The sequence below is a fragment of the Dendrobates tinctorius genome, unplaced genomic scaffold, assembly GCF_039654945.1.
Source record: "Dendrobates tinctorius isolate UK_male_01 unplaced genomic scaffold, ASM3965494v1 ptg000107l, whole genome shotgun sequence".
Lineage (NCBI taxonomy): Eukaryota > Metazoa > Chordata > Amphibia > Anura > Dendrobatidae > Dendrobates > Dendrobates tinctorius.
The window spans coordinates 1,978,595-2,004,203 of record NW_027361775.1 but is presented as its reverse complement, the minus strand read 5'-3'; the positions used below and the strand labels follow the sequence as shown (position 1 = coordinate 2,004,203).

The following is a 25,609-nucleotide window of genomic DNA, read 5'->3' as shown; positions in this document are numbered from 1 at the left end:
ATGGGTATCCTAGTCATTTGATATGCTAGTGTTGAGAAATCAGACTCTAAAGTCATATGCAAATTAACCTGGAATTGCATTGGAGGCATTGACATAATATTTGTACATCAAAACCCATTGCCCCCCATTGCACTTCCAGGCTAACTTGCTTTAAGGTTTGAATTTTCAGCGTTGGCACATCAGATAACTACAAATCATTCATCATTTTTATCTTGTACAGTCACACAGTGGGTACGGAAAGTATTCAGACCCTTTTACATTTTTCACTCTTTGTTTCATTGCAGCCATTTGGTAAATTCAAAAAAGTTCATTTTTTTCTCATTAATGTACACTCTGCACCCCATCTCGACTGAAAAAAAACAGAAATGTAGAAATTTTTGCAAATTTATTAAAAAAGAAAAACTGAAATATCCCATGGTCATAAGTATTCAGACCCTTTGCTCAGATACTCATATTTAAATCAAATGCTGTCCATTTCCTTGTGATCCTTCTAGAGATGGTTCTACTCCTTCATTGGAGTCCAGCTGTGTTTAATTAAAGTGATAGGACTTGATTTGTAAAGGCACACACCTGACTATATAAGACCTCACAGCTCACAGTGCATGTCAGACCAAATGAGAATCATGAGGTCAAAGGAAATGGCCAAGGAGATCAGAGACAGAATTGTGGCAAGGAACACATCTGGCCAAGGTTACAAAATAATTTCTGCAGTACTCAGGATTCCTAAGAGCACAGTGGCCTCCATAATCCTTAAATGGAAGAAGGTTGGGACCACCAGAAGTCTTCCTAGACATGGCCGTCCAGCCAAATTGAGCAATTGTGGGAGAAGAGCCTTGGTGAGAGAGGTAAAGAAAAATTTCTACATTTCTGTTTATTTTCAGTCAAGATGGGGTGCAGAGTGTACATTGATGAGAAAAAAAAATAACTTTTTTGAATTTACCAAATGGCTGCAATGAAACAAAGAGTGAAAAATTTAAAGGGGTTTGAATACTTTCCGTACCCACTGTACATCTACACGTGGATTCAATAGGAAAATTATCATCCTGACATTCCCTTTAAAGGGACTGTCCAATACTCGGACAACCCCTTCTCAATCGCTATGTTTTCTCCCTAGTAAAATAATAAACTTAGGGTCCCGTCACACTAAACGATGCACCAACGATCCCAACAACGATACGACCTTGTAAGGATCGCTGGTGCCTCGCTACATGACAATCGCTGGTGAGCTGTCAAACAGGCAGCTCTCAGCAGCGATCAAGACCAGCGAGGACGCTGGTATCCAAGGTAAATATCGGGTAACTAAGCACGCGCATCGCTTAGTTACCCGCTGTGTACCTTGGATACCTGCGTGCTCGCGCTGGGAGCTGGTAGCCAGGATAAACAGCGGGTAACCAAGCGTGCGCGTCACTTAGTTACCCGCTGTGTAGCTTGGATACCAGCTCCCAGCGCGAGCACGCAGGTATCCAAGATACACAGTGGGTAACTAAGCGACGCGCACGCTTAGTTACCCGATATTTATCTTGGATACCAGCTCCCAGCATCTGCTTACAGCGCTGGGAGCTCGCTGATCGTTGGTCTCCCGCTGCCACCCGCAGCGATGAACGCTGGCCAGCAGGAGACCAACGATCAAAAAATGGCCCAGGACACTCCTTCACGATCAGTGATACCGGGCGGGGGGCGGTTTGCTGATGCATGTCACACACAGTGAGATTGCTGTTGCGTCACAAAATCAGCGCTCTCGCTGTGTGTGACGGGGCCTTTATACTCCCATCCGGTGCCGTCACTATTCCAGTGATGTCAGCACAGTCTCTCCCAAGGCATAACAATGTCATACGATCCCTGCTGCCAATCAGTGCTAGCCTCACTTTCCTTTAGACAAATAAGATAGGCGGAGGGTGTCAGAGCGGCGTCTGCCATCTCATTTCTGCCGGATGTCAATTACGTCCTTAGGAGGAGAGAGCGAAGCCAGAGCTAATTGGCTGTAGGGATCAAGTGACAAAGAGGCCTGGGAGACAGTGAAGACACCACTGGAATGGAGCCGGCACTGGAGACATAGGGATTGAGAAGGAGTTGTCCGAGAAGTGGACAGCTCCTTTAAGCATACATTGGAGTTTGTTTTTTCTTGGAACAGAGTTTACTACTGAACTGTAATCATTTTATAGTCTTTACAAAGGTTGACGCAATATAATTAATTCCCTTTAACCTATTTGTCACCAAGACACTACTTAAGGATTCATGGTATGTGTTGGTTTATCAGTTATAACCCATGCTATACAGCAGGGATAGGGAACCTCTGACCCACAATGTCATTTTCTCCAGCCCCCAAGAAGATTCCCGGGGACCGCAGTGCTTCGACCACCGACCACGTTTTGAGGTCCGCCCACCCTTTAATTTCTCCGTACCCCCGATGAGGCAGCCAGCTAACAGAAGACAGCTTGCTTTAACATCATTCCTTTTGATATACATGATAGGATTATGTGCTGGAACTGATGTTATTTTCAACCTTTCCAAATATACACCATGCTCTCCAAAATTGAAATTTTTGTAAGAAATCTCTGACCTTATGCTGTGTCAGCTGTGTCTTAAGCTTGTCTGGATCATTTGCAATCTCAAGTTCTGAGTCTAAAGATGTTTCAGATTCTTCAAGCCACTCCATAAGTTTAGTAAAAGCTTCATGGAACTGAGGATGAAATGAAGATGTTACTGAGCACAAGCCTTATAAGATCCCAAGATATGATACTCATCCACTAGTATATCTAAACTCTGTACCTGTTTTGACCGTTTGCGAGCATCATCTAAAGCCCGACCTCTTTCCAGTGAACGCTGTACCACATTTTCCCACCGATTTTGTACACTGATCAGTAAATTCTTAATTAATACCACATCTTGTTTTTGGCTGAAATATTTGATATGGGTGCCGGTTTTATCTAGCTCCATGATCTGATCTCGATGCGAGTTTACTTCCGTAACAAACACCTAGAATAAAACACACAAAGACATAATATATATATATATTCCATACCTTATCTTTAATACATTCTACTAAATATATGATTGATATATTTTGGTACACTTTTGTGCTTGGGACAAATAAGACTTGAGACTACTCTTCAAGTCAAATTGATTATTATAGTAGTCAGATAGATAAAATATAGAAAATCTTTCATCTTTTTACATGAATACTAAACTCTTTGTCTTCCAGAATTCTGAGAATTGATCAGCCCTAGAGCTCAGATACATTTTAGTGTAGTGACACTGCAGTGAAAAATGATAAGATGTACCATAACTCAATAATCGCAATATTTACTCAGCGATTCGGATTATGTGAAAACTATAAAATAAAAAATTGTCTACATACCTTATGTTCATCAATTTGAAATAATACTGTGTCCAAAATAAGACTTGGTGGGGAAGCCATGGTGAGGGTCTGTTCAGCCTGAGTTAACCAGTTAATGAAGTCTTGGAGAGAATAGTGAAAACCTGTGGCCACACTGAGCGCTTCTTCTAACTTTACCTAAAGATAAAATACAAAACGAGAAACTATGTCTCTATTCTCATTAAAAGTGTTGTTCAGTAAAAAGGACAAGCTGCTATCATAGTGATGAGCGAAGTGCTTGGATAATGTGTTATCCAGCATGCTCGTGTGCAAACAGAGTGACTCCGGCATGCTTGAAAAATATGTTTGAGTCTCCACGACTGCATGTCTCGCAACGGTTCGAAAGTGGCAACACATGCAGGGATTACGACTTTTTTTTTTTTTTAAATTCGTTTATTAAACACAGAATAGAATGTACACATTTGTATATCTTACAGAGCATTTGCAAGAGGACAATAAATGTTGCATAATAAACTAAGATTATACAAGTTTTGCGTTATTATATAAGCAATAAACCAAGTAACAATTAAACAAGGAACATTGAGTATCGTACATTCCTTTACATGTTCAACAGAATATGACTCGTAAGAGTTCCCTACACTACAACTACAACAACTACTATCTCGCCGCCTAACACTTTGCACTGTATTATTCCCCATGTGATGCCCCAAAATGTAAAACTTAACATTTTACATTGGTGTCGAGTCCTTACGCATTAGTAGAGTAAGATGAGAAGAATTCCACCTATCCCAAATTTTATCAAATTTTCCCGGGCACCCTCTATTTTGATACAGTGTACGCTCATATGGAATAACTGAGTTCACCAATTCAATCCAGGCTCTAAGAGAGGGGCGTGAGCCCCCCATCCAGCGTAGCGCCAATACCTTCCTGGCCATGAAAAGCGTCTAGGGATTACGTCTTTGTTAGGCAATCCCTGCAGGTGTTGTGGCTGTTGAACAGCGGTGGGACATGCAGCCGAGGGGCCGCAAACATATTTTTAAACTTCACCAAAGACACTCGGTTAGCACACGAGCATGCTGGATAACACCTTATAAGAGCAAGTTCGCTCATCACTAACGTTAAGTCATACCAAAGACCATTCTGTCAATAACACTAACACTATCTGAACTAAAATAAAATGAAATTATTTTATATTTGGAAATATCTTCGCAAGAAAATGTTATATCAATATTGCTTGTGAAATGCAGAAATTAAGGCATAACAGTCTCTCTGTTAGCTTTGTCTTACTTTGTATTTTTAGACAAGGTAACACAATTTTCAAGTCAAGAAGACAAATGGATACACCTTATAGCGGCTGCTTCTCAATCGCAAAAACAAATAACACGAACACCTACAGGCTTATATGTTATACACGATCTTGCCTATTATTACTAATACTATAATATTCATCATACAAACTTTTTCAGCCTTTTTTGATTAAGGTAATGTAAATGGCTGTTCATAATGGTTCTATTCACAACAGTTTTTAATTTTTTGCTAGTTGCAGACTATTGGCTATATTTTGCCATGTGATTCAGTACTCCATTATATATGGAAGTCCTGTTGCAGCTTACAGCATATCATGATTAGGGTTTATTGCCAAAATGCATATCTCTGCTATACTTTTTTCAGTATGTATAACTACAATTGATTTTAATTCATGAAATAAAAGTTTACTTTTTACCCTTTTGAGATTCCTAGCTGGATTCAGTATTTTTTCTTTCCTTTTTGAATATTGCTTCAGAAGTTCCTCCGACACATCAGGGTGGAGGATATACATGTAACCAGCGAACACTAATTGACAAAAAGCTATCTCTCTCTCTTCTATTTATTATTCCAGGTGCCACTGATGTGGTACTGGGGCTTAAAAGGGTTTGTCCAGTCTTTTGGTGAAAGTCTGTAGTCACTCTATGTGACATCAGACTTCTGAATCCATAGTGCTGGCTCACTGCAGCAAGCTGTCAGGGTTCTCCAATGTTGCTGCCGAGACCTGTGATTTACATATATGCAATCAAGTGCCGACTAGACATGCTCGGCCTCGCTCAATACAAGTGAATTGCGTAAGGCCACACAAGTCTTGTGGGAATGTGGCAGTAAGTATGCAAATTGCATACTTGCGGTCATGTGACTGCCTAGTCTGACAGTGACACTGGATAATCCATAGTGTGTGGTGTACAAACTGTAAGGACTCAGAAGTCTGCACTCACATCCAGTGACTGCAGACTTTGACCACAAGACCGGACAACCCCTTTAAAATCAGGGCCAGATAATCCATTAGGAACCATGTACACCAGTTCTCAGCATCGTTTAAGATTAAAATCAACAGCGTGTAACATTTACAATAACAATCTGACTCCACATTAACACTTACTTTCCTCTCACTGAGTTTTGACTCAACCAACCCCCATTTCTCCTTTAAATTATTAATATCTTGATCCATATTTTCCTCGGGCTCATCAAGGCATCTTTGCATCATTTGCTGGCTTTTATGCATTATACTGTTGTAAACATGTTCTTTGTCTTCAAAGTCAGCACACAGTTCCTAAAAGAAACACATAACACCCATAAGAATTCATATAACTTAAAGAAAGGTACAGCCAGAGTTTCTGATTTGCCTTTGTATATGACTATATACAATATGTGAGGAGCGGGTAGAACAAAGCATGAAATGGGGGCCTCCTGAAATAAATAAACGTCCACCCCATCCATCGTGTACTGCATGTACGCCGGTTTGGAGATCTTACCGGAGCGCAATTACCATCCTTGGCAAAAAAGACCCTGCAAAACTAGCTACACGTGCCTGAAAAAGAAACGATGACTAGAGGCTTTCTAAACGTAAATTGCCTCTTTAATTACCTGTGAAGACTTTAGAAATGGAGGGTTAATTACAGCAGTAACATATAAGCACCCTTACAACTCTCTGTTCTCTTTCTCAGCATAAATGCTCATTTTGGCGAGTGTGCTTTACTGTAATTCGTGAGCTAAACAAAATAAATCATCGCTTGACACCATGTAGAATCGATTATAGCCCATTTCTCTCTATGTATCATTGTGTCAGGTTTTTATATACGACTATACTAAAATAGCAGAAATGTATAAACACATCAGGGGCACGTTCAAAAACTTTGTGAGATTGCAGATTTTTACCAGATGAGTTTGAAGCTGCTCTTTCGCCGTCTCTGGTAATCCTCCAACAGGCTTGGAAGCCAGTAAGTGACGTTCAGTGTCTGACAGCCATTGATGCATCTCTTCAATTTCATTGTGGAAACCTTGAGCCTAAATTTCGCAGCACAGATAAGTGTTAAACAAATGTCAGCAATATAATGCTGTGCAGTGCCTAAGTGCTTACTCAAATATTCCCTGACGTGGATTTCCGAAATCCTATAATATATGGCTCTTTTTGTGTTTGGGGACACTGTTTGGCAAACACAACCAAAGAGACATCCATTGAACTATAAATATAATGCACTCCAGAAAATAGACATCCTGAGATCAGAGTTAATATGAGGCTATTCATTACAATATACAATTGTTTTTATTTCTTTATACGGAATAATAGGGAATAATCTATCAGGAGTAACAGGACCAGGGGAACAGTGTGTGATGGAGTACACACAACCAGTCGGGCAGTTGGGTAGCATAGAACTGTGCATTTCACTGCTCCATTGGGTCACTCCAGGTGACAATGATGACCCTGGCTACCCTCCTGCAATGCTGTATGGTATAAAAGGGCAGATATTTCTCACAAGCTTTGTTTTTGCTGCTGGAAGTTAAGCAATTGTTTGGTTAGAAGCTGTGCACTAAGCTCACATGTGATGAGGCAGGATTTTGACAGTTTAGCTAGCGGCCAGTCGGCCCAAGATTTTGTTTCGATCTTTTTGCACTTTGTTGTATGGAACCAATAAAACTGGTTGTACCAAACCTGCCTCGTGTGAACAGTGCCTGAGAGTGCCTGTAGCACCCATCTCACCCAGGAGATGGTGATCCCATGAGTTAATTCTCTCTAATAATGTCACTTATGTTTAACAGGTGGGCAGAAAACACTGACATATAGTCATAAATTCATTAATCAATGGAGAAAGACCAATTGATCAGAATAATAAAGTAATCTTGAACATATAACCAGACTTCAAAAAAAATTATTTGTAATGTTTGGTCAAAATACAGTGCGATACTACGATCTGAAGGTCACAGAACAAATAAACAAGAAAACTATTGAATATCTACACATTGTTTTCTACAGCAATGGAAAAGAAAACTTCACTCACCTGGAATAATGCGTTGTCCAACTGTTTCCTCCTCTGTTCGGTTTTATCCAGGACATTTTGCCAGCGTTGGCCCAGAGCTTCTAACCTGCTTTGCAGACTGCTGGCTTCCTCTCCAGCACTGGATGCTATCAGGTCATTCCCGGCCTTCTGTACGGTTTCTACACTGGACTTGTGAGCCAGTACATCATTTTGGAGTACCTTTATTGAATAAAAATCACTGTGTCAGCATTTTTTGTAATGTTTTTATGCTGTACCTATCAGGCCACAGAACATGGAATGAAATCTAGATAAAGTGACAGTGATGTCATCATAGACATTGATATGAGATCACACCAAACGTCATATGCTAGAGGCCTACTCACATGGTGCTTGGCAAGTTCAATCTCAATGGTCTTTGGGTCTCCCCCTATGGTTTTTTGGTCATTTAGCAATCCCTCTGTATGGGTCATCCATGTCAGTAGCTCATCCAAGGCATTTTGGAATGGTCCTAAGGCTAACAGGGCACCTTCCAATTTATGCTGTAAAAATACATCAAAATATATTTATACTCACACCCACAAGAAATTATGTGCCAAAGAACCTCTGGAGATGCTCCCTGATATGAGCCAGTTAGTCAGGGTTTTGACTGCCCCTGAATCAACACAATAATACTATAGGTTGAACTCAATGGACTTTTCTAAACCTTAACAACTATGAAAGATACTATAAATAATATAAAGAAAGCAGTCTCCTGTTATCTGATCACTAGTGTTCCCACTGCTGGGACTCCCTCGAATCATTAGAACAAAGGTCCTACATCACTTAGTTTGATGGCGCAAGAATCCTGTCTCTCTACTCAAAGACTATGGGACTGAAGGAAGACAGTCAAGCACATTGCTCGGCTATCTTCCTCAGACCCATAGGCTTTGAATGGAGCAGCAATGGGAAAGTTTGTCTAAAGCTCCATTCAAATAGTGAAGTAGGACGCTCATTCTTGTGATCCATAGCGGTCACAGTGATGAAAACCTCAGCAATAATACATTTATCATTATCCTGAGAAGAGGTAATAAGGTTTGATGCTGGGAGCTCAGTTTTAATTTTGTTTCAAAGGTTCATAAAGTACATGCGCTGCTCTTTATAACTTTGAGGACAATAAAAAAGTAATGTCTACTGAACTGGTACAGGGAGGATTATTTTTGTTTAATTTGTGGTGCAGTAGCATTATTATTTATTGCACTGATGTGTTGTGCACCATTGGTCAGATCCAGAGAGGGGATTATTACGATTCAAATGTTCTTCATCAGTGCTTCTAAAATATTAACGAGGGTCTCACCAGTGATCTGTACACTTCAATCCCATCTTGTCTGGAATAAACCTGTACACTGGATTTTAAACAGGGAGTATATATCAATACCACACTACAGCTCATGCTACCTTCCTAAAAGCCCAGGAGGCTAAACCAACATACACATCTCATATTGCACCATACAGAATTCTTGTCTCCATCAGTCAGCAAACACCAATTCTATGTTACCTGTCTGTTGATAATCTTATCCTCTAGAGATTGCCAAAAATATTTGAGTTCTTTGAAGGAGTCCTCCACAGCTAGCTTATCATTCTCATCTGTCGCCTTCTTCTCCAACAACTCCTTCTGGTGATTCAGTCTTTCCAGCTCTATTTGCTGTTGATATGCCTCAGTTTTGAAATACTGCAGCAAAAAACAATTGCAGCTCATAAGTTAGATGCAGGGATTAAGGCATACAAATCACTAACCTCTTTCCAAAAGAACACATCATCAACAAAATACTGATGGGGTCATCACAAGACAACGGATTTTCAGTACCTTGAGCTCAGCTATCTGTTGCTTTACAGTTTCTAGATCCGTCCCTATTGGAGTCATTGTTTCGATTCTTCCCATGGCAATATCAACCCAGTCAAAGAGTGCCTAAGAAACATGAAGGAAAATTCAGAACTTCATGATATATATTGAATATTATATATACATATATATATATATATATATATATATATATATATATATATATATATATATATATATATATATATATATACACATACATACATACATACACACACACACACTTGTCACTTTTATGTCGGATAACAATAATTACACCAGAGACCAGACCAGATCTTTATTCTTAAAATGTCGGTTCACTAGATTCAACACAATACATGTGTTCACATTTATGGCTCCATTTACAAATGAATTACTCTACCTCTGATCCTGACTAATACAAATGAATTACTCTACCTCTGATCCTGACTAACAAGTGATCACTGACAGCATCTCCTGCTTGTTCAGAACAGAACTTTCTCTGCTCTCCAATTTGAATCCTGAGAAATTTCACAAGGAATTATACAGTATTCTGACATACAGCACTCATGTCAGCTGTAAAGCCCCCATACACATTAGAGTAACCTCGGTCAAACCTGCTGATAAAGGGTTCCAGCATGTCTGATTTTGCGACTGCTAATCCTTTTTTATCCTGAAATAGCTTAGTTACTCACCGATAACGGTGTTTCTCAGAACCCATGACAGCACCACGGAGAGAGGGGATCCGCCCTTCAGGGACAGGAACCTACAGATAAAAAGGGCGGTACCTCTCCTCCGCCTTCAGTTGGTTACAGAGCATCAGAGGGTCTCCAGGTTAGTTAGACAACAGAAATATATGCATAACATTATAATATTGCTTATTATCAGAAGCACCGTGTCTAAACGGAAACACTCTACTAACAGTAAAACGTGCCCACCACACTCGTGAAGGGGAGGGGAATAAGCGGGTGCTGTCATGGGTTCTGAGAAACACCGTTATCGGTGAGTAACTAAGCTATTCTCCCTCACCCATGACAGCACCACGGAGAGAATTACAGAGATTGGTAGCTTAGGGAGGGACCACCGCCTGAAGGACCCTACTCCCGAAGGTCAGGTCAGACGTAGAGGCTAGATCTAATCTATAGTGCCTAAAAAAGGTCGAAGGTGATGACCAGGTGGCCGCCTTACAGATTTTTTCTATTGATACCTCAGATCTTTCAGCCCATGAGGTCACCATCACTCCTGTGGAATGGGCTCTCAACCCTTCCGGAATGGTATTTTCACTGGATGAATATGCCAGGGCAATCGCATCCCTTATGCACCTTTCCAGGGTACTCTTAGATGGTTTGAGTCCCTTCCAAGGTCCCTGAAAACACACAAGGAGAGAGCCTTCCTTCCTACATTTCTTGGTGGCCTCTAGATACTGCACTAGGCACCTCATCACGTCTAAGGTGTGGAATTTGTCTTCTCCCTTCTTTTTAGGATTTGGGCAGAATGAAGGAAGGACTACCTCTTGGGACTTATAGAAGTGTGATGACACTTTGGGTAGATATGCCAGGTCAGGCTTTAAAATGACCCTATCATCTAGAATCTTTGTGAAAGGTGGCCCTACTGATAAAGCTTGCATATCGCTCACTCTGTGAGCTGATGTTAGCGCCAAAAGAAGCACTGTTTTTAACGACAGGATTCTTAGGGATGCTGAGTGAATAGGTTCGAATGGAGGGCCTGTTAGCGTGGATAGTACAAGATTTAGATCCCATGATTGTAATCTTTGATTAGCTATCGGCCCGGATCTGGATACGGCCTTAGTAATCTGTCACCCAGGGATTACCTACCACATTATGGTTATAAAGGTGCCCAAGGCCTCTACTTGTACCTTTAATGTGTTGACCGCTAGACCCTGTTCTAGGCCCTTTTGTAGAAATTCTAGGATTTTGTCAATGTGAACCTCATCCTGAACCTTTACCTCCGAAGTGGATAAGAATTTTTTCTCTCTTTTTTTTTTTTTTTTGTAGTGTAGTTATCAGGTTCTCTGAAATTCCTCTGTCTCTCATCAGTGCCCTCTCAAATTCCATGCTGTTAAATGGAATCTCCCTGCCTGAGGGTGTAACACTGGCCCCTGCGATAGCAGGTCCAGGAGATCTGGGAGGATCCATGGGTCGGTTAGAGAGAATATTCTTAGCCAGGAGAACCAGGTTCTTTTGGGCCAGAAGGGGGCTATTAAAATCATTCCTGCCCCATCCTCTCTGACTTTTCTTAACACTGCTGGGATCAGCATGATCGGGGGAAAGGCATATGTTAGGCCCCATGTCCATGGGAGTATGAAGGCGTCCAGAGCTAGAGGATTCCCCCTGGGGTCTATGGAGCAGAAAGTTTCCACTTTTTGTTTCTGAAGTCGGCAAACAGATCTATGCCCGGGTCCCCCCACATTTTTACAATCTGCCGAAAAACGGACCGCTTTAGGACCCATTCCCCTTGTCATAATTGGGAGCGACTTAGAAAGTCTGCCCTTTGATTCTCCGTGCCCCGGATGTGTAGTGGTGACAGAGATAGCAGGTTTGCCTCTGCTAATTTGAGGACTCTGGAGAATGTTTCCATTAGGGCTCGGGACCTGGTTCCCCCCTGATGATTTATATATGCTATTGTAACTCGATTGTCCGAAATATGCGGACATGATGACCCCGGAGCAGGGGTAAGAAGTGTACTAATGCGTAGCCCACTGCTAAGAGCTCTCACTGGTTCGAGGAGGCTTCTAATTCTTGAACTCCCCACGTACCCTGGGCCACTTCGTTGTTCATGTGTGCTCCCCACCCTGTGGGACTGGCATATGTGGTAGCTATGTGTGTTATTTTTTGTTACCCAGGGGATCCCTTTGGAAGGGTTGTCTTGGCTTTTCCACCAGGTTAGGGAATGAGTAGTTTTTGAATTTAGGGTAATACGACCCTCTAGGTGTCCCCCTACTGCAGACTAGTTGGCTAGTACATCCCACTGTAGAACTCTCGTGTGTAACTGAGCCCATTGGACTGCTGGCAGGCAGGCGGAGCGAGAACCTAGTCGTGACATCGCTTTTCTTAATGTCATGGAGGGATTTTGGATGGCTCTTGTTACAATTTGAGCGATTTTCTCCTTCTTGCGGTCTGGGAGGCGGCACTCTTGAATGTTTGAGTCCAATATTAGACCCAAGAATTCCTGTACTCTGCTGGGCTCTGATCTTGATTTTTTAGATTCAGGAGCCAGCCCAGGCCTTGCAGAGTGCCCATCACTCTGTCCCCCTGTTCCCAGCGTTTTTGAACCAAGCTGGTTGCTAATAAAAAATAGTCCAGATACGGGATTAATATTATGTCTTGCTCCCTTATATGGGCCATCATCTCTGCCCGTGGAGCTACAGATATTCCGAATGGCAAGGCTCTATACTGGAGTTCTCTTATCTCGCCCTTTATCGAGACAGCTAACCTGAGATATTTCCTGGAGTTTTTGTGAATGGGGATGTGATAATAGGCGTCGCTGAGATCCAACACCGAGATTGGTGGTGGACCTGATTGACTCCAAAAAAAATTTTTTTTTTTTTTTTTTTTAAATTTATAATTGTCTGAAACCTGCCGCCTGGCTTGGTCACCAGGAAAAAGAGGGGAGTAAAACCCCTTGCCCCTTCCCTGCAGGGGAACCTCCTGGAGGGCTCCTTTTTCTACCAGGCTTAGGACTTCGTTTCCTAGGGCTTTCTGCTCTTGCATACTGGATCTTAGCGGAGTCATTACATACTTTTGAGGCGGGAGGGAGAGAAGTTTATCCTTAGGCCCTCCTGGATTAGGGGTTTACTGTCCATGGGTTGTTTGATATTCTTTTCCAGGCTGGGAGAAAAAAGGGTTAACCTTCCCCCCACCCTGAGCAAACTGTCACCTAGAGGGCTTTTTGTCTCAGGACAAGTTGCCGAGGAGGAACCCTCTATCTCTTCTCTTGTCAGCCCACTTTGCTCTCTCAGTGGTCTCCGCAAAAGAAACTTTCTATTCCGAAAGGGCCTCTTAGCTGCATTTGAGAGTGCTGCTGCTTTGGACGATAACCAGACTGAGTCTGCGGATGAGTCCGCTAGGAAGGCAGCCGCTCCCCTTATTACTGGGATAGAGTCTAGGATTTTATCGCTTGGCGTCCCGCTATGGCTGGCCTGAGGTTACCTCCAGCTAACTGCCCTGCACCTTTAAGAAAGGTATCTGCCTTTTTATCTAGGGGACCCCTGAGGGTGCCCATGTCCTCAAAGGGGAGGGCAAAATTTTTTTTTTTTTTTTTTTTTTGAGGCCTTTGCGACAGCTACATCGAGCTTCGGGCCCCTTTCCTCACAGGGATATTTCCTTTTAAGGGAAGGGACCGTGGTGTTTTTCCTGTCCGGTTTATCCCATTCTTTTTGATTAGACCCCGCACATTTTCATTTAGCGGGAACACTCTCCGCGCCTTTTCTGGCCCAGTCCCCCGAACATTATGTCCTGGACTGTTTTATCCGGCCTAGGGTCCAGCACCCCCATGGTAGACGTTACCGCTTTCACTAGTTTGTCCACCTCGTCTAGGGGGAAGCAGTGACGCCCCTCTGTTTCCTCGTCTGAGGATGAGGAACTGGAATCTGAGGGTTTTGACGTGATTTCTCCCGATGTCGAGGAATCTGACTGGGAAATCACTATTGTGTCTTTCTTTTTTTTTTTTTTTTTGATTTGTCCCTATGCTTAAGGGATATAAGGGCACTCTGACCTCCAATTTAATCGCAGCTTTTAGGTCAGAGGCCAAATCCGGAGTTTCCTAACAGAGGATTTCTTTTGTACATGGTTCCGTTTTTTTTTTTTTTTTTTTCGCACTCGATGTTTTCTTTGCTTTGGCTTTTGCCCCCGGTAGTCACTGGGGTTATAGCAGTTTTTGGCCCCTGATCATTTGACCATTCCCTTTTCCCATGGGGTCACATGGTCTAGGCAGGTGTTGGTGATAGCGTCTTGTGAAGCCACTGCAGAAACCTGGTGGAGTTACCAGCTGGCTTGAAGCCACTGCTGAAACTGGTGTTGAACTCTGGCTGCCTGGTGTCCGCAGCAGAGTGAGATGGTGAAGGTGGCAGCTGGCTCTGAGGTGTAGAACCACTCTCTCAAGAAATAGGTAGGGGACTAGCACAAGTGGGGCACCCCTTTTCTTTTCCCCTTCTTTCCCTAGTAAGGGAAATGGAACTTTTAATACAATGGTGAACATTCACGAAGATCACTCACCCAAAGGTATGCGGCTGCAGGTATCGATTCGGGAGATGGAGTCAGGTCCTGAATAGGCTGCACTCCTGGTGGCGATTTGCTCCTTGCAGCTGACGTGCTATGCTGCGTGGAGTGACTACTGGAACGACCATCTGTACTGCGTTCTTTTGACGATGATTGTGGTGGTGGTGCTGCTGCTGCTAAAGCTGCTGCCTGGCTTGCTGCTCCTGTTGCTGGTCACTATCCCCTTCAGGATCGCCTCCAGCCTGGAGCGCTTGTGCAGCCACCATTTTAAAATTTCCCGGCTGGCGTCACCGCTCCCATCCTGCACCGCGGTCCCCGGGAGAGCGCTCCTGCGCATGCGCCGGTTCTAGGGACCCGGAAGCCGGCTTCTACTTCCGGGGCGGCCGCCATCTTGGTACACCTCTGTAACCCGGCGCCGCCCGCATGTTTACCGGGTCCCCACGAGCCCCGACTTCCTCTCCGGAGCGGCGGCTCCGGCGTCACTCCCGCCCGCTCACCCGGCAGCCCGCATGGGCCCCAGCAGTGGCGGCTTCGGGCACCGCACCTTCCCGAGGCAGGGGCCTTCCCGCTGCCACCACCGGTCAGGCCGGCCCCGGATCCTGGACACACGAAAGGTACCGTCCTGTGGGTCCCTCCGTCAGGGACAGGAACCCAACTGAAGGCGGAGGAGAGGTACCGCCCTTTTTATCTGTAGGTTCCTGTCCCTGAAGGGCGGATCCCCTCTCTCCGTGGTGCTGTCATGGGTGAGGGAGAATCAGCTGTTATTAGAGTTGTGTGGCTGCGTAACTCTCTGAGAACTGCTGAGGAGCATTCAGCAGGGCTTGGCTTTGGGAAAGACTGTGACAGCCATCTAATATGCATGGGAGCCCTGGGCTTTTCATTGTCAGGGAAGTTAAAAGGGTTGTTCCACTAACAAAAGAACACTTTAATCAATAGATCTTTGAATAAAAATAAGTTTTACAATTGGATGTGCTGAAAAAAATGCTCTTGTCTTATAAATGTGCCCCTGTGTAATAGGTGTGTCCAACCAGCAGGGGATCACAGCTGATTCTTTCTGTGAGGTCAATAAGTTTTGAAACAGGCAGGGAAATGTTTTCCTGACAGCAACCAGCTTTGTGACCCAGGGCTGTCTTGTCTGTATACTTTCTTTTGCTTCCTTCCCCTGCCCAGGAGCTGTGGTATGATTAGACCATGTTCTTGTATGCTTGGACACATCCATTACACATGGGCATGTTTATAAGATTATCTCGGGACAAAAGCTTTTTTTAACACACCCAATTGTGAAACTCATTTTTATTTGAAGATCTATTGATTAAAGTGTACTTCTGTTTGTGGAACATCCATTTTAAAGGATCCAGCATGACTGATTTTAGACTGCTATTTCTTATGTTCTTCCTGAGAAAAACTACCAGAGATGTCTGGAGGCGATTCTCATAAAGGACACAGGAGTGCTCAGCTCGGAAGACAAAGCGTTCCTGTATATGGAAGAGACTGTTGGCATATCGATCAGTCAAACCATCATTCAGTTGACCGCCAACTAAGGTGTATGAAAGAGCTAAGAGACGTGTCTGCTGAAAGGACGTCAACTTTACAGAATTAACCAGTAACAATCTGCCTACAGATTTGGGTTTAATCAGGCAATAAATCAAGGCTCATCAATAGCAAGATATTTCTCAAATATGAATAACTTTTTATGGAACTTTTATTTTCTGCAACCATTTGGTAAGATTTTGCTAAAACACTTGAGCAATAAATAATTCAGAACTACTTTTTAAACTAATTTGCATTCTCTTCATCACGTAACATTTTATATTGTGAGCCCCATCGGGGACAGTGATGATAATGTGTGCAAACTGTAAAGCGCTGCGGAATATGTTAGCGCTATATAAAAATAAAGATTATTATTATTACTACATTCTTCCTTCTCTTTCTACTCTATCCTAAAAAAAAATCTTATTTGTAAAGGAAATAATAATAACAATAATAGATACTGTGCATGTTCTACAAATCTAAAATGTATGTACTATACAGTACCTGCAGTCCATCCTGATACTGTACAGCCGCCTGCATAGCATCATCCAGTTTGTCTACTCGATCTTTCCAAGTTTTATTCAACATCTCCCATGCAGAGTTTAGCTGGAAATAAATACAATATAGTAGAATACATATATAAACATATATGTAATGATATGTAATGCATTTATTACTTACACTGTAAGCAGACATATTACTGTGGCATATGAGACCCAATAGACATGCTGCTGGGGACACAATCTGTTGCTATATGAACATTTTTTCCTGCAGGGCAGGCTACAGTATAACCTTATCAATCCATATGATCTGTATCAACCATTCTCCAAATATGAATCAAGTGCTTACTTCATCTATATTTTTATTCACAACAGGTTTATCGGGTTCACCACATGCAGTTATCAGATCTGACCCTAGGGCTGTGACCACATCCAGCTCTTCTTGCAGCCCATCAATCTCTTCTTTAATGGCCTAAAAGATAAATAATGTCATAACAGTATATAAAAAATGAAATCATATCTTCACATGTGAAAAATCGTCTAGCTCACCCTCATGCTGGCAATATACATGAGCACTGGGCTCGGCAGAGGGTTCATGTAGTTTCAATAGATTCTTATGAATTACGACTGCACTCCTCTTATTCTGACTGTATCACTGTTCTTTTCAAAGGTTTTCTCAGACACCTTACCACTAAAAATTAATACCACACTCTTAAGACTGTGTATAGCCATTAGTTTATAAGGTTTCTCAGTCACATCATTGCTATAAATTACGACTGCACTCTTTTTGTGGCTGTGTATCACAGTTCTTCCGAGGTTTTCTCAGTCACATCACCACTATGACTTACAACAGCTCTGCTCTGACTGTGACTGTGTATAGCTATTTGTTTATAAGGTATTCGTAGTCTTCTCAACTCTATGACTTACGACCGCACTCCTCTGATTGCGACTGTGTGTAACTTATAGTTTAAAGGCATTTCTCAGTCATCTCAATGCTCTGAATTACGCCAGCACTCCCCATATTGTGACTTGTTTAGATGGTTTTCTCAGTCACCTCACTGCTCTGTATTACGCCTGCACTCCCCTTATTGTAACCACTCGTTTATAAGGTTTTCTCAGTCTCTCACTACTATAAATTACGCCTGCACTACACGTATTGTGACCACTCGTTTATAAGGTTTTCTCAGTCACCTCACTACTATGAATTACGCCTGCAATCCCCTTATTGTGACCACTCGTTTATAACGTTTTCTCAGTCACCTCATTACTATGAATAACGCCTGCATTTCTCTTAGGCTTCTTTCACACATCCGGCTTTTTGAATCCGGCACCATGCGGCGAAATTTGGAACACCCGGATCCGGTTTTGCCCCATAGAGTTGTATTGTCGCCGCACCGCGCCGGATGGGTATGCAGCGCATCCGTTTTTTGCCGGATACGGCAAGAAGTAGCCGTCCGGCGTCTGCAAAAAACGTTCGCTGCAACGTTTTTTGACAGCGCCAGACCGGTTTTTCTCACAGCGCATGCGCGGAGACTGAGTTTCGCGCTGCTCTTTTAAATGTGGGCGCCACCGTATCCGGCCACGCAGGCATCCGGTGTCTCCGGCACATCCTGGATCCGCCCCTACAGCTTTTCGCCGCACGGCACCGGAGACACAAAGCCGGATGTGTGAAAGAAGCCTAATTGTAACCACTCCTGCATAAGGTTTTCTCAGTTCCTCACTACTATGAATTACGCCTCTCCTCTTATTGTGACCACTCGTTTATAATGTTTTCTCGGTCACCTCATTACTATGAATTATGCCTACACTTCTCTTATTGTGACCACTCGTGTATAAGGTTTTCTCAGTCACCTGACTACTATGAATTACGTCTGCACTCCCCTTATTGTGACCACTCGTGTATAAGGTTTTCTCAGTTCCTCACTACCATGAATTACGCCTGCACTCTTCTTATTGCAACCATTCATTTATATGGTTTTCGGCTTCGCAGTCATCTCACTGTTACAAATTACGCCTGCACTCCCCTTATTGTGAACAGTCATTTATAAGTTATTCTCAGTCTCCTCACCTCTGCTGCCTCCTGTTGTTGTTTTACAACAGAGGGATCAACCCCAGGTTCATCAAGTTCACGGATAAATTCTTGGGTGTCTTTTATCGTGGCTAATAATGCAATGTGATCACACCAAAATTTCTCTGCCAGCTCCATCACATCCAACAACTGAGCCTCCCTTTCTTCTGTCAAGGCCTGGATGTCCTCCCAGATGAAGACCATTTGGTCAAGCTTATCTTGAACAGCTGGAGAAGAAAACATAATTTATAAGCGGCTTCGTCTACGATCAGATTCATTTGCAATTAAATCAGATTTGTTCATAGTTTATATATTACTGTGGAAGAAAATAAAAGTGCAATTAGGCCTTAATTACTTATACATTCTAACATTCAAAATAATAGCACCAGCTCTATCTTGCCAAATAACATTTCATACAGATATGAAATTTGAAATATAATTTTTCTCATGATAAAAATGCAGAAGACAGTCCTGTTTCCAATTTGTGGAGTGATAAGAATGGTTCCTGTCTTCTACAATGGATTACCTTTGGCTGAGATGTCCTTATCAGCACCTTCTGAGCGAGCAATCATTTCCTCTCCCCGCATTTTGAGTGTTTCATAGACAGGCTGAAGCTTTTCAAGCTCGACAGAAACGTTTTTATTTTCGCTTATCTGTTCTCTGATCTTCTCACACTCTGCAGAGATTGAAGGCGGCTGCCTCAGGCGCTCAGCTATTCGTTGTAGGCTTTCAAGTGTTGGCTCAATCTTGTCATGGAACTGGAAAACAAATAGCAAGGCCGTGCAAATACGGCAGGTCCAATATTAATCTTCATTAATTCTTTATATTTCTCCTACAATTATAAGTTACATCTTTTTTCATCTACAGCGGTAGTCATGTAGTGAGAGGTAAGTGATCAGTCACAAATCCTGTACATATTAATTGTTGGACACAATTCTCATTTCAACCAGAGACTGAGAAAACTCATGCAACTCTTGAAATAAATGAGGAACTTCAATTCATATATTGTAAAGTAATATTAGCCAGACAATCATAATGAAAAGGTGAGAAAGTAATTTCATAATGAAGACATTACAGGACTGCGGACTGATAGTAATCCAATTATCTACACCAGTAAATAACAATAAGACCAATGAACACTACTACAAAAAGTACATAGTAAAATAAAGTTGTGTAAAGATGCGCTTTATTGTAAAGGCCCCGTCACACATAGCGATCTCGCTAGCGAGATCGCTGCTGAGTCACAAGTTTTGTGACGCAACAGCGGTCTCACCAGCGACATCGCTATGTGTGACATCTATCAGCGACCGGCCCCCCCCCCGCCGGTATCACTGATCGTTGTTGGAAAGTCCTGGACATTTTTTTTGATCGCTGGTCCCTCGCTGGCCAGCACACATTGCTGCGTGTGACAGGCGGGAGACCAGCGATCAGCTGGTAACTATGGTAAATGCAGGGTTTCTAAGCAGCGCGCTGTGCTTAGAAACCCTCTGTGTAACTTAGTTACCAGCGCGCTGATGCAGGGAGCTGGTAACCAAGATACACATCGGGTTTCTAAGTGACGCGCACTGCTTAGAAACCCGATGTGTATCTTAGTTACCAGCTCCCTGCATCAGCGCACTGGTAACTAATGTACACAGTGACGCCGCGCGCTCGGCGTCGCTGGTGCTGATCGCTGGTGAAGCTGCCTGTTTGACAGCTCACCAGCGATCATGTAGCGACTCACTAGCCATCCTGACAAGTTGATGTTGTTGTCGGGATCGCTGGTGAGTCGCTATGTGTGACGGGGCCCTAAGTTTTGAAACTAAGTTTTACAGCTGCTATGTGTCAATTCTGTGATGAACATCTCATATGTTAAACTATCACTCTCAGAATACAATGTTTTATTATTTTATTTTCAGTTTATCCTCCTTAAAAGGGGTTGCCGAATTTAGAAAATCTATTTTTTATATATTCCATAAGAAAATTTCAAGTTACTAGAGAGAGTGCTCTGCTCAGGTCACATATCTTAAAGCATGGAGAGATTACACGTTGTATCTCTGGAGGACCTGTCATGTCTTGTATAACATGGATAGCTCATTGTTTTGAAGGGGAACTGTGTAATCTTTAGTTTCTCCTGTGGTGACGCTGCAGGGAATAAAACACTCATGGCCAGGCTCTCACTTAGCTTACAGATAGATGATCACGGGGGTGATCAAGTAGTAGTACACTTTGGGATCAGCTTATTATCAAGATATCCTTCTAACTAATCAAGCTTGTTGAAAGCGGAAAACCCCTTTAAGACTACAGATTTCTCACCTATGTATGCTCAAGGCTTTAAATATAATGAGCTAATACTTCTCAATTTGTCAAATATTAATCTCACAATGCCGGATTCACAGTCCAACACTCAGAGTACGTCTCTTAATCTGGACTCGACAGTTTCATAGGCATAGGCTGTTGAGGTCGAGGTCAGGAGACCCACGGACTGTCGAGACATTGTGGTCCGTACTTGGAACATAAAAATTGGATGTCTGAAACTGGCCCAAAAGATTGTCATGTCCAACATGGTACAACAAGTTGAAGATTTAGTAAGAGTTCTCTCAGTAAATGACATACCCTTGAATTAGGAGCATATTTACAGGCACAAATGAAAAATGTTTGTGTCAATACAATGGCCTTTATAGATATGACTTTTCAAACATAATTGCTAACAATCACTGGCATGATGCATTGTGTTCGCTGTTTTAGTCCTCTTGTATTCTGTGCTGAAAGTTGGGAATTAAAACTCTATTTAGTACCTGTGATGACTGGTAAATAGCTTCCTCCAAAGCGATTGCACGTTTCTTGACAACCTCCTTAATGTCGCTATATAGAGTATCGGCTGTTAAATATTTCTCCTGGATGAAGAACCCTTCTTCAGGGCTGAGTTCCAGCAGCTGGGGCCCGGTTTTGTTCATCTTATCTATATGAGGCTTGTGTTCAGCAATCAGTTCCCGGAGTTGCTAAGACAGAATACAAACTGGTTAATAATGTTTTAGAACCAAACTCCCAACATGTCTGGTTTATGCACCCGTAATGTATCCAGCTGGCAAAGCAATGTAAACAAGAGCTCTCTGAGAAGATGTCTAATGGCGCACGAGGGTAGCTACGAGTATAGGTCACCACATTTATTACGTGCGATTAAGCAGAGTGGGCATAAAAAAGGAAAGTTTACATAATTATGAACTGAACACATCATCTCTATAAGCCCACTAGTTTATCAAATAATAATGTAACAGTGCAAACTGATCACAAGAAAGACCAATATTCTCCACCAAATACACAGGTCACCAATTGTCAGCAATTAACTGGCAGCAAGGCTGAGGTGTAGCTTTTCCTATTACTATCTGGTTCCGTTCACATGCTCAGTATTCAGGATCATAAAAATGGAAATAAAATATTCCAGTACAGAACCCATTCATTTGAATGGGATCGGCAGTGTCATAAAGTCTATTTCGCTTGCCTCCTTTTCAGCAAACAGAAAGAAAACAGCACTAAATGCTTTAAAAAAAACCTCGGCCAAACCAACAGCAAATGTTAGGGGAAAAAAAACACTTCTCATCTTTTTAATCCTCACCATGCCATGCTGGTGCTATGTTGCAAAACTGAGGGATGATGCCAGCAGTACATCCCATGAGCACACCATTTGCTTGAAGGTTTTGGGGAGGGAGTGTTTTTTTCTATTTTTGGCCTTTTTTTCAAAAATTAGACAACTCTTAATTACTTTATTTACAAAATATAGAATTCTGTAATAAATTTGTACTCATTGTTTGCTTGCCGTCAATGATAACCACCTTTCCCCAATAGGTGTTGAAAATGTAAATTATACAGTGCAGAAATAAGCTTATAAATATAATAAAATAGGAACAAATAAAATAAAAATAGGCCTAGAAAGGAACATTTTTAATACATTGAATATACACTGCTCAAAAAAATAAATAAAAAAAAATAAATAAAAAAAATAAAAAAATAAACACTTAAACAACAGAAAATAACTCCAAGTAAATAAAACTTCTGTGAAATCAAACTGTCCACTTAGGACGCAACACTGATTGACAATCAGTTTCACATACTGTTGTGCAAATGGAATAGACAACAGATGGAAATTATTGGCAATTATCAAAACACACTCAATAAAGGAGTGGTTCTGCAGGTGGGGACCACAGACCACATCTCAGTACCAATGCTTTCGGGCTGATGTTTTGGTCACTTTTGAATGTTGGTTGTGCTTTCACACTCGTGATAGCATGAGACGGACTCTACAACCCACACAAGTGGCTCAGGTAGTGCAGCTCATCCAGGATGGCACATCAATGCGAGCTGTGGCAAGAAGGTTTTCTCTTCTGTCAGCGTAGTGTCCAGAGGCTGGAGGCACTACCAGGAGACAGGCCAGTACAACAGGAGACGAGGAGGGGGTCGTAGGAGGGCAACAACCCAGCAGCAGGACCGCTACCTCAGCCTTTGTGCAAGGAGGAACCTGATGAGCACTGCCAGAACCCTGCAAAATGACCTCCAGCAGGCCACAAATGTGCATGTGTCTGCATAAACGGTTAGAAACTGACTACATGAGGATGGTCTGAGTGCCCAACGTCCACAGATGGGAGTTGTGCTCACAGCCCAACACCGTGCAGGACGCTTGGCATTTGTTACAGAACACCAGGATTGGCAAATCCGCCACTGGTGCCCTGTGCTCTTCACAGATGAAAGCAGGTTCACACTGAGCAGTTACAGACGTGACAGAGTCTGGAAACGCTGTGGAGAGCGATCTGCTGCCTGCAACATCCTTCAGCATGACCGGTTTGGCAGTGGGTCAGTAATGGTGTGGGGTGACATTTCTTTGGAGGGCCGCACAGCCCTCCATGTGCTCACCAGAGGTAGCCTGACTGCCATTAGGTAGCGAAATGAGATCCTATGACCCCTTGTGAGACCATATGCTGGTGCAGTTGGTCCTGGGTTCCTCCTAATGCAGGTCAATGCCAGACCTCATGTGGCTGGAGTGTGTCAGCAGTTCCTGCAAGATGAAGGCATTCAAGCTATTGACTGGCCCGCCCGTTCCTCAGACGTGAATCTGACTGAACACATCTGGGACATCATGTCTCACTCCATCCACCAACGTCACGTTGCACCACAGACTGTCCAGGAGTTGGCGGATGCTTTAGTCCAGATCTGGGAGGAGATTCCTTAGGAGACCATCCGCCGCCTCATCAGGAGCATGCCCAGGCATTGTAGGGAGGTCATACAGGCACGTGGAAGCCACACACAATACTGAGCATCATTTTGACTTGTTTTAAAGACATTACATTCCACTTTTATTTTGTGTGTGACTCCAAATCCAGTCCTCCATTGGTTAATAAATTTGATTTCCATTGATGATTTTGTGTGATTTTGTTGTCAGCACATTCAACTTTGTATAGAACAAAGTTTTCAATGAGAATATTTCATTCTTTCAGATCTAAGATGTGTTATTTGAGTGTTCCCTTTATTTTTTTGAGCAGTGTATCTATGTTTTACTAATTCACTACAGCGAGATGGCGTGCCAAGTGCCTAGACTCTCCCCTGAAATCTTTATTATGACGGTACCCTGCCATGATCACAGTGTCAGAGTTTGGTAGCACAATAGAATAGTTCTGACTTACTCTTCATTGAGGACAATATTATCATAGATTTGCACCAGGTACACAGACTGAATACTGCTGCCATTTTCCTAATGGGGATCTGTAACTACATGAATGTTGTCCTGCTAAGCACAACAGAGCGAAATCAACAAAAACAATAACAAGTCCAAATTCTACGTAAACTGCGAACATCAACTCACTGTTTAGCACATGATGATTGACTACGTTTTCCTGCAGAGCAGCTGGTAACTAGAACTGGTAGACTGACAACAGCTAAAACTAATCTAACAAAAAACAAATAGGATCAGTGACAATTATTATACTATGTTACTGTAAGGAGGTGGCAGGGATCCTCAGTGCTCCCTCTCTCCTAGATGCCGGGTATGAGTACCCCGTGCCGTGCCCTAAAGGTTTGCCTATGTCTAACTGTTCTATTAATACTATGTGTAATGTGTGATGCTCTTTTATCCTATGCCCTTGTATTGTATATAATGTGTTGTTATGAACATGTTAACATTAGGGATAGCAAGAGTTAATTCCGTGGGCTGAGTCAGCAGCTTCAAAGGAACAGGAAGTTCATGTTCCCCAGTCAGTGCCCGGGCAGGCTTGCCCGTGGCAGGACGCTCCTACAGTCAGGAGCAGAAGGTGCCCTGGACAACGGGGCAAAGCTGCTGCAGACCGCTGACTCAGTCTGCCAGGCAGTGTAGACGGACCCTCGGACTGTCATCAGAAAGACGGATACTGACTGGCCTCAAGTAGCTGCAGGGACAGAGCAGGAAGCATTGCTTCATGTACAGTAAAGTTTTCAATCTTGGATCAGAACTGTGCCTGTCATGTTTTCCTGGATCCTCATCCACAGTGGTTGCAGTGAGCGTGAAAAGAAGGTAAATGACTGTGCTGTAGGGTTGGGACCGCACCTGTCTTTTTTCATGTGCAAGGGACCAGGGTGCTTATGAACTGTTGCTTTAATAGACTCGATCATGACTACCAATCCGTGCCACCTTGTTACACTACAATGGCAAAAATCGGATTGCTAACTCTCTGGACAAACAGACCTAACAGCAGACTGATAAAAAGAAAGTATTTAATTTCACAGCTTATAGGAAAACAAAAGTATCTTCTACTACAATAATGTAGACAGCATACACAAGGTGGTGGAGTGAACATCTATTCACTGCAAA

The 25,609-nt window shown here is 42.7% G+C and overlaps 1 protein-coding gene and 1 long non-coding RNA gene across 9 annotated transcripts in view; both read right to left on the bottom strand.

Annotated features, from left to right (window-relative positions):
• The window catches only part of DST (dystonin), a 732,471-nt gene that overhangs the window by 81,063 nt on the left and 625,799 nt on the right, over positions 1–25,609 (bottom strand). For all 8 annotated transcript variants that reach the window (XM_073589123.1, XM_073589125.1, XM_073589124.1 and 5 more), the window contains 14 exons: positions 21,573–21,776; positions 19,322–19,553; positions 18,796–19,022; positions 17,077–17,199; positions 16,732–16,833; positions 9,467–9,568; positions 9,158–9,331; positions 8,007–8,162; positions 7,645–7,842; positions 6,524–6,652; positions 5,748–5,918; positions 3,359–3,514; positions 2,770–2,976; positions 2,561–2,680 (listed from right to left, as the gene is read on the bottom strand). In XM_073589123.1, coding sequence (XP_073445224.1) covers positions 2,561–2,680; positions 2,770–2,976; positions 3,359–3,514; positions 5,748–5,918; positions 6,524–6,652; positions 7,645–7,842; positions 8,007–8,162; positions 9,158–9,331; positions 9,467–9,568; positions 16,732–16,833; positions 17,077–17,199; positions 18,796–19,022; positions 19,322–19,553; positions 21,573–21,776 — 2,301 coding nt within the window. The remainder of the gene's footprint in view (positions 1–2,560; positions 2,681–2,769; positions 2,977–3,358; positions 3,515–5,747; positions 5,919–6,523; positions 6,653–7,644; positions 7,843–8,006; positions 8,163–9,157; positions 9,332–9,466; positions 9,569–16,731; positions 16,834–17,076; positions 17,200–18,795; positions 19,023–19,321; positions 19,554–21,572; positions 21,777–25,609) is intronic.
• LOC141100573 (uncharacterized) lies at positions 11,487–16,725 on the bottom strand. Its single transcript, XR_012234718.1, has 2 exons — positions 14,492–16,725; positions 11,487–14,451 (listed from the first exon to the last, which is right to left on the bottom strand). It is a non-coding gene; the product is annotated as an uncharacterized lncRNA (long non-coding RNA).